The 10093-nt window shown below is 44.2% G+C and overlaps 1 protein-coding gene across 1 annotated transcript in view; it reads right to left on the reverse strand.

Moving 5' to 3' along the window:
* si:dkey-91m11.5 (BCR activator of RhoGEF and GTPase) overlaps positions 1-9892 on the reverse strand; it is a 32857-nt gene extending 22965 nt beyond the window's left edge. The window contains exon 1 of the mRNA XM_069524273.1: positions 7456-9892. Coding sequence (XP_069380374.1) covers positions 7456-8827 — 1372 coding nt within the window. The 5' untranslated portion in view covers positions 8828-9892. The remainder of the gene's footprint in view (positions 1-7455) is intronic.
* Between the last annotated feature and the right edge of the window lie 201 nt (positions 9893-10093).

The following is a 10093-nucleotide window of genomic DNA, read 5'->3' on the forward strand; positions in this document are numbered from 1 at the left end:
ATGTGTTTAGAAACTACAGAGCTGAACTGATCAACCAACAAAACAATCCCTGGAGCAACCGCGCTGCCTACATGTTGTATTATCCGAGCCCAAACTGTGATTAATCACATGATGTTTCTCCAGTCAATTTCTCAGACTTCACTAAGATCCTCCAGAGCCACAGAAGACAATAAACAATTCATAAGCTGTGTAGTACTCGCACGGAGTAGAGAATCAATGTTGACATCTAAAATACATGTGCCCCTTGAACCTAATACTGTAACTGGGACATCTGTTATTGCAATTACAGAAACCGTCTGTGTGTTGAAATTGTTATCCAACACATCATCATCACATCATCTGAAGAGTCTGCTGGACTGAGGGGCCTTTTAAACCACAGGGCCGGTGAAGGCAGCCAGGCCCACCAGCACTCGCCTCTGCTCTGTTGTAGGGCAGCCTAAAATTAGTGCCAGTCATTGAGCATCGTAGGTCAGAACTGGCCGCCCAGCTCAGTACACCTACTAATCAGTGTGTGTTGAAATAGCTCAGGGTGGTCAGACTACTGCTTGTAATGTGCCTCAGCACAGAGAAAATCAAAGCCCAATAATTGTTCCAGCCTGTGAAAATAAACACACAATTGAGCACATGCACGCATTAGTTATACACAGATTTGCAGAAAAAAACAGCAACACGCCTAATATGAAACAGTCTTATTGGGTTTTTATATATCAGGGAATGATTCTGATCTCAATACTTGTTTGAAAAGCCTATTAAGTATCCTGGAGCCTGGCCAGTCTTTAGCTACAGAAGTTTTATTGTGAACATTATCAGCAAATGAAGAACACACTTTATATAAAATAAATTTAAGCTGCCACATGAAATGCCACAGTGACTCCAGGTACGATCAAATATTAATTTGCATGTCTGAACAGAATTAAATATTTGTGAAGGTACCTCACCTGATGTGGCAGAGCTCTAGTCTGCCTAACAACGCAGGTTTATCATATTATGTTTGTATTAAACAAGCTGCTTAAGGCCACTGGTGAGTATTTTGAAATCACTTTGTTTTGTTGGTTACACAACTTATTAATTGTTTGAAATTAAGTGTAATGACTCCTGTGGCTTTGGAGATCAGAGAAAAAAACTCCAGGTGATCACCAAGGTGATTTACACAAAAAAACACATGTATTACAAATTGAGTGGACCTTAAGTTGCCTTTTTTGTCATGTAAAATAATGCATTCAGTGGCTCCGGTAAAAAATACCCCAATGATGTCATAGTGATGTCATCAGGGTTGATTTTGTTTAGGAGTGGAGATAATGATAAGCTAAAGACATTTGCTGTGTGCCAACTCAGAGGCTGCATCCTTCAGAGGCGGCATTTGAAGACTGATAGCGTCACAGCAGCACGATTAGGCTTTCCGATTCTGAAGGCTACTTAAAATGGGGCTGACAAATGCATCCCTACATCCCCAAGAAACATAGGTTCAAAGAATGGATCTTTCCCAGCCCTATCCCAGGATGCATTGCACTTCAGTAATGAAACATTTTCAAAGTGGTTATGGTGCCGGCAAGCAACAAGAAGTCAAACACTTTTGAGTATCACATTCAACGATATACATGTTGAAACAACCAAGTCATTAAAACATTTTTATTGTGTCCAACTGCAGCTCTGTTGCCAGGCAACAGGTATAAAGGCAAGACGAGCCCCAGACACTGATCACGGAAATCCTCTTCAGATCAGACCCTCTATTTTCAGTTCAACCTTGATAATCAATGCCGCCCATGAAGGCCGCGTTCTTTGTGTGCCAGGAAGACCACATCCTCTGAGGGAGGTGACCCCTGAATTAGAACACAGCTATGGACATTACTCACACGCTGTGGCTCAATCTTTTGGACTCATACTAGGCAATAGGCCAGTCAACACATATTGTAAATCCGATTATATTATTGAATTATTTAAGAAATTATATTGAAAAAGCACAGCACTACCATAGCTGTGAGTTCTCTCATGTGCCTGGGCCTCTGCACTGAAAGCACCACATGACGGACAGGAGTCACACAATGTCAATAAAATGTAGGTTGAGCTGAAATGAGCAAATAATTCAACAACCATGTTGTTATGATCGCAGTGAGTTCACAGCTCACCTCAGTCACAAAGAGAGTGATTCTCTCTTTGAGCGACTCAGGAAAACCCCAGTTTTGAAATTCTTCTGATTTTGTTCGGTCAACGACAAAATTGTAGAATCTCAAGATAAAGTTGAGCAATGGCTGTTTGGACTAAAGTTTCATCACCAGCAACCAGAGGGCACATCATGACCTGATGTACCCGTCTCCACCCAAAAAGCCACGTCTCGACTTATAGTTTACACTTTAATGTGTAGGTACTTAGGTCTTTTAAAAGACATGTTTATGTTGAACCTACCTTTACATGTAGTTATGTCTCTCAAGTTTTTTTCTCTTGTGGGAATTATTCACAAAAATAGACATTTGAATGGTGCAGACCGATGTTTTTTAAAGTAATAATGAAATGTTATTTTTGGCCAATTTTCTTTCACTATGAGGTATTAAAAGATCTTAGTCAGGATATCTCAGCTTCTGCTGCTACAGTTTTGACCATTCTTTTTGGAAGTACAACAATACACCACTGGACTGCCCCTTTAAATGGTTTCATATACTCAACTAGAGTACTTTAGTGTTCAGACTCACTTGTTGTCTTCCTTTCGAACTGACCAGACTCACTGTGCGACAGAACATTTTGACTAAAACAAACTCCGCTGGCCGGTGACACAACACGCTCCATGGGTCAGGCTGTTGTGAGAGAGGTGAACTCATACAACACTTAACATTTCATTAGCCGTTTCCCCCCTACACACCCCACAAGCAGCTGAGACATTCCATAAACACTTGGCCTGCCAGCCAGCAGCACAGAGGGCCCTTTGAGTGGGACCAGGGAGGGGAGCTGAGACTGCGGGACCAGAGGGCTGAGGCAGAGCACGAGGGAGGATCACTGAGCCGAGGGAGGCCTGCAAGCTCATATACATGCCAGAGATTTTTTTTTCTATGAAGCTTTATCTATGGAAACGTGCGTGTTTGTATGTGGACCAGAGGAGCTAATATGGGAATTTCATGTAAGCAGTGTTGCTTAGTTTCTAAACAAGTGTTTTTGATGTGTTTTGTGAGGGACCAGAACAAAAAGGCTATTCATGGCTTTTGCTGTGAGAGCAGCTGGCCTGCCGTACTGATGGCCTGCCAGCTTTTGACCACTTTCCCCACTACACTGCACAGTAGAACAGGTGTCATACTTACACTTACACTCACACACACAGTCATACACACACGCACACACTCTGGTGCCCACAGGGGCCGACAGCACTTCCTCTGGTAGGCGTACATTTACTCCAGAAGAGGGAGAGGCTGAAATACTTTTACTTCCTTGACCACTAAACCTCAGATGTTGATGCTCAGGTACAATGATAAGCCTGTCTGAGCTTCCTACAGGGACCTAAAATATTCATGAGTCAGGAGCAAGGATCTGCACCGGCGTGACTTCTGCTGAGGCAGCGAGCGGTGCCCACCTCTGGACTGTTGCCAAGGAATTCAGACAGACTTCATCACCTTTCAGACACACAGACACTTTCTATTAATGTCACTATCGACATAGACAGGCCTGTCCATGTGTAGAAACTGTGCCATATCCTGGCTACGGCAAGCTCAGCTATTCACATCATAAAAACACACTCTTCTGATTTTTTTTTTTTTTTTCTGAAAGGGATTATGATTAAACTAATGGAACAGAAAGCCGTGGCTACAGGCATGTCAGTGCCATGATGATAATTAATTATGGCAAAATAGACCCATCAGTGAGGTGGCCTCCTTAAAGGGCCCACAGCTAATCAGCAGCTCTATTCACAGCCAGGCCCGACAACCGGCCTAGATAACCAGAAACTGGGAGACAACATTTATTCTTCTATTCATAGAAAAAAAAACCTCCCTTGAGACTTGTCAGTTTTAGACTGGTCATTACATGCAGTGATGCAGCTGAGTAGCAGCAGGACAAGTATGGGTTTGTTTGTGTCATCGAGTGGGTGTTTCTTTCTGATGGTAAATCTGTCATTTTTCCCAGACAGACAACCACCGTGCCAGATATTAAAACACTCACATAAGAGCAACAAGGACAACGTCAACACTGTGTCTGCTGCTGCTGCGTTCACATGTTCCACGACAGGCTGCAGAATATACTGTAAATACACACAGCAAATCTTTGAGTGCAGAAAGACTTATTTAAGAATGACCTCTGACATGTGGACTGTACAGTTTATGAAGCTTATTCTTACACAATGCATAGCCAACTGGAGCACAAAGAGCCTTAACAACACTAAGATTAAGTCTGTTTTATTTGGCCGCAGTGTTTGAATACAACAACAACAAAGAAAACCTTTCCGACTGCTCCCTAAAAGTCACAAACTACAATAAAGAGCAATTTATTGCAAAAACCTGCCTCATACTAACTCCCTGCCCCCGAGGATTAATCCAGCAACGTGCACAGTAATGTTATTACAACATCAGAAGATAAATCCAGCCTTCTGCTAATCCACAAATCATAGTCCACATGCGACAGCTGTGCCATTATCAGCAACAGGTCTGTGGTGGACAAAAGCTGCACTTCAGGGTCTTTTGAAGAGGTGTCATGGCGGACAGGGAACTACACTGATTTTACACATAAAGGGTCTGTTTACTGGTCACAGGATGTATGCTTCAGAGTTCGCTTCTGATCACAGCTAACAGTTCATTTGTCATAGCTCAAGGTCGACTTCCAAGCCTTAAAGAGAGCTGTAAGCTTTTGACAAGGCTGTTAAGTGGAACTGGAGTCAAAATCAAGCTGTATAGTGTGTTGTCTCCGGAGAAGAAATCACCCCACGATGATGTCACAGTGATGTCATCCGGCTAATTGGCTTGGAATTGGAAATTTGTGACAGAAAGACTGGGTTAAAGGAGGAGACAGGGGGCTCGATGTGGACACAGTGCAGAGAGGGTAAAGAGCGTAACTGCCCACTTTTAGAACGGCTCTGGTAAATTTCCAATACATTGACATTTCGGCAAATTCTTATAAACAGAGTTTAAAGCCTGGAACCAGAACAACCAGCTACGAGATGAGTCATGACTATTTAACACTTGATTCATACAAAATAAAAATAGAAAAAAAAGGCAAAGTTACAAGACTGTGTACATTTTCTTTTTCAAGAGAGAAAGAACTACTCATCCCATAAACCTCTAGAATTTAACCTTGGTCTTAATAGTAGTGTTGCAATATATTGTAGTCTGTGTTTTGTATATTTGTACATAGATTTGCGTGTAGTGTTTTAGTAACCCAGTGTATTAACTCTGAACCATCAGATCACAGCTGATATCAGCAGACATGATTTTCACGGTTGTGGTAAAGACTTCCAATGTTAACTGCCAGCACCACCAATTACAGACATCCCTATTACACCTCAGGATTATGGGTGTTGTAGTACATCTCCTTGACAATGCAATTAAAACAAATTTTCTTAAAACGCAGTTGATGTGATACAGACGTGTAACTTCTACAAGAGCATATAACAGTGTTTCACAATCTTGTAGCTTGTGGTAACTGCATTGGATGGTTACATTGCTGCGGCTAATAATCAATCTCCTGGAACCTCGCTGTTGAGCAATACAACTAAAATAGGATATTTGTTGCATTATGGAAAATGTAGGATCAGTATGTTTGCAATAAAATTCAGAATATTTTTCTGCATTCTCTATTTGACAAGGTCCTTCACAAGTCTCAAATATTAAGAAGTGTAAGACTACTTTGCTGGAGCTTTAAAAGCATTCCAGTGTGATAGGTTTTTCCCTCTAGTTGTTTTAAGCAAGTCACTCATATGTGTGTGTATTCATTATATGGAGAAGCAGAAACTTTGTGTGCGTCTGCTATGAGCTATAGTTCGGCACAATGAAGAGAAGAAGCAGCTTTGAGTGTGAAAGAAACTGATCCAGATCGAATGGATTTAAACATTTCAGCCATCGGGGCAGTGTACTAGTTTACACTATCACAGACGATCTGCTTGTCCGTCACATGCTTTGTGACAGAGGGCTTTGGACTGGATCACCTTATATAACAACACACTATTCTGCTCATCTGCTTAATCTGACCCACAGTGGATAACACGTTTTTTTGGGCAGAGGCAGAGAATTTTTTTCCAGCTCCAACCCTAATACATGCCTTGTATCCCAATCCCTCTTTGCATGAACATTTGTCCCAAACCAACAACAATGTGTGTCCTTGTGTGTCACACACTTTGACAAACGTTCTTGCAGAGGAACACACGCTCCTGCTTTGCCTTCTGTCCTTGGCATTACCAATTTGCCCAGACCACTCTCCTTATCCCACTTAACATTGTTATATTGTTAACATGTCAATACTCTCGCTCAATGAGTGATTCTCCTATTGTGTCCATACATAACAACAGGAAAGAGTGATGGGAGGCGTTTTGATTGGAAGCCGCGTGACACACTTTAAGCCCTCTTGATCCTCTTTTTTTGAGTGAGTTGTCAGGGCTTTTTCCCCTACCCGCCTCCCGTAACAAAGAGCCTCCCTAAATTTATCACGCTAGACAAACCCCTTTAAGTTAATTACTCGGCACCAAGGACAACAACACTGATGTGTGCTGACACGAAAACACTCAGTGTGGACAGGGTTGAGGGACTGGGGAAGCCCGGGGGCAGCCGCTGTCTCAGTCAGAGCATCTCTGCGAAAGTGCTGGAGCACTCAGCGGGCAAAGAGCAGAAGGGGGCGAAAAAAGAGAGGGTGGGCCTGCTTATAAAGGCGAAAGAACACCGCTGAAAGAACTGCAAAACCACTGGGTTACTCCTAGGATCAGCATAAGTCAATTTATCTAGTCTGCTCGATCCCTTCAATGCAGGTTTAACTTTTACAGGGTCAAACATTTCTAGTGGTGCAAACCCTAAACGGAGAGGGTTAACATTGCCCAATATGGATGATGCCTGTGAGAAAAGAAGATGAAATCCTCACTAATGGTACTTTTTTTAATCAAACTTAGCCTCTTTGTGTAGGCCACCTGAATCATAACAGCTCAGTTCCCCAAAAGCAAACCAGTGGAAAAAAACAAGAAACCACAAAAATGTTTTTAAAAGTGTGTGTAATCAGGATGTCTGGACATATTTTATGATGGATTTGGTGCATCAGGTCAAAACATTAGACTTCATCGATGACATCATTGCAGGTGCATTTTACACATCAGTGGCTAATTTGGATCGACGCCAGCCAGGGCAAGCACAGACATCCTTTTCAGACAGTGGTCATAGTGGGTCTTTAATGTGCTTTTTAGTATTTATCATCTCTACCCATTAGAGGCCTAATCTGTTTTTGATCATGAAAATGAATGGTTTGGGGAACATCTGTGCTGTGCAGTGTGTCTTGCAGACCTACCCAGATCTCCTTGAACACTGTTGTCATGAGAGGTCCTGCTAGATGTGGTGGAGTCCCCGTCACTGCGCCAGGGCAGGCCTGTTTTACGGACCCCGATGATGGAGGCCTCAGAAACCATCACCTGCTGCTTCAGACGCTTCTGAGAGAGAGGGGTGGGTGGGCTGCTGCTCTCAAAGGACTGCTGCGAGTGCTGGGACGGTGAGCGGCTCTTCTCCCTATACATCTGATAGGTGGTGGGGCTGGGGGACACGTGGCTGGACTGGCCCGAGGAGAAGTCCTCCTCGCTGGATGTCAGGTTCTCGTTGGAGCTGCAGTCGGGTGTGTAGCCTCCTCCCACATCATCAAAGCTGCCCGGAGAGTAGGAGTGCCTCGGCCAGGTGAGGTGTGCCTCCTCCTCTATGCTGTGGTCCCTAATGTGGATGACTCTGGTGTCCCCGTCAGCCATCATTCCCCCAACATAGACACTAGTGTAAGGCTGACACTCAGCTGGATGTCGCTCAGACTTTCCCCCAGTGGGCTGGATCACACTGTCTTTCAGGAAGTGTGGGTTGATCTCAGGGTCATCACATGACCCGTTGTAGCTGCAGTTCTCCTCAGTGGATTTCTGAACAGCCTTGCTGATGTCCCCTGTGGCCGCTGACAGGTTCCCTGGGAGGGAGTGCAGGGACCTTTTTCGTTCAATCTGCATGGCCTGACAGCCCAGGGTGCCTATTTTGTCTGAGACATCCCTGTCGTTGACTTTGACCAGCCCTCGCTCATGATGGTACTCCATGTTCACGTAGAAGGGTTTCTCCTGGCCGCCCATCGTGGACAACCCTCTGCCATCCCCTGCAGTGTGAGAGTTGGCTCTCCTGATGCGCTCAAAGTTGGATCTCAGAGCTGCCACAGAGCCTGTGCCCACTGGAAATTCAGGATTCTCAGAGTCCTGGCCGACAAGTGAGACCCCACCCTTCTGTTTGGCTGGTGATGCACCATCCATCTCTTCTTCTGGATGCTGTTTACACCTTGCTGGCTTCACATAATCTCTCTGTTGTTGCTGCTGCTGCGGCCGCTGCTCTTCCACTGGTGCATCCCCTGCATAGGACCTCTGGCTGTCAGGTTCACTGGTCTGGTCTCCATCTCTTGTCTGCGGAACCCTTCTAAAACCCCACCTCTGTCCATCATAAGATTTCCTCTCTTTTGCAAGCAGAGTCTGCAGGTAGATCATGCGGAAACGCTCCTTGTTCACCTCCTTCTCCAGCTGCCTGATAGATGTCTTGCATCTGTCCAGCTCCTGTTCAATGTCCCCCAGTGAGTTCAGCTCCATGCAGGGGGGATCAGACTCTGGGAACTGGGCTCTCCATGCCTCCACAAACCCCACCGGTTCAACCATTCTTATAACTCGGACATAAAATGTTGAATCAATTCACAACACACTCGTGCATTGCTAAAACGGGAACTGGACTCAATTGTTTAAAACTTAAAGCCTCCATATTGCTGCGGTTCAGTGAAGAAGAGTGTTCCCCAGAGTGAGGAAGCAACGGAGGAAAACCTGTTCAGCCTTTACTCACAAACATCAGAATAAATCCTACAGAGGCAGAATCACAGGTCGGTGTGAGTTTATCCTTATGGTCGCTCTTGATCTCTTCTTGAGCTCGTCTATTCTCCGGAGGATCCCCTGTCCTCCTCAGTGGTCGCTGTCAGACTGACTCGCTGCTGCTCTGGGGTGTTTTGGCTCCTCGTCAGCTCCACAGTTGCAGCACAAAGAGGAGGGGCCACATGGACGTGATCCAGGCTTTCACTGCTCTGAACACACGGGAAAAAGAAAAACAAACCATCAAAGGAAGAAATAAAAGCAGAGTGGTGTTTTGTCAAAATGTTGTTTCTTGTCAGGAATCGGATTTCCAGGTAGAGGGGGCTGCGGCAGGAGGGAATTCAGGTTTCCGACAAGGAAATGTAGGAAACCCCTGTGACAGTTATGAAAGTTATGGAGCAATAAAAATGAGACAGCTTTAAAGGCATAAATGTTCCACATCGAGATGTTGGTGCAGGGGGGTGTTGTCATGAGGCTTCTACAGCTCAGGTGGAAGAAGAAAAACGAGCTTCTCTCGTTCCGAACATCTGCTCTTTGTTAGCTGCGCCAGTTCAGCTGTGATTTTATATCCCACTAATCCTTTCTTATCCTTACCCGCCCAGATCCAGCTCCTGACATGTCTCTGTGTGACACAGCACACTTCAGCTTTCAGTCATACTCTGAAAACTGCTTCGTCCCAACACAGCTCAGTGAGGATCAACCTGAAGCCTGAGAGAATGTCGCCATCTGACGGTTCAACACTTCAGACCATTACAGGATGGTGCGTTCGAGTACAGCTTGAGGGGTCTGCAAAGTGAATCATTGACATTGTTTGCGTGCTGTTAAATGCATCATCCGATGTGTATTAATGTCGCTGTATGTAGGCTAATATGACAATTGTGCTATATGAATTTTTACCAAGCAGTAAAGATGAATAGAATATTCGAAATGTTACATTATTTTTATTTCTGGCTTTTCACTTTTGAAATGTTTGAATTAATGGAAATTAATTGTAAATGATCAATGTCACATTATATTACAATACAATTATCACCACAAGTAATCAAAGCAGCTAAACCATACTTA

This window comes from Paralichthys olivaceus, chromosome 4, assembly GCF_024713975.1.
Source record: "Paralichthys olivaceus isolate ysfri-2021 chromosome 4, ASM2471397v2, whole genome shotgun sequence".
In the NCBI taxonomy this organism is placed as follows: domain Eukaryota; kingdom Metazoa; phylum Chordata; class Actinopteri; order Pleuronectiformes; family Paralichthyidae; genus Paralichthys; species Paralichthys olivaceus.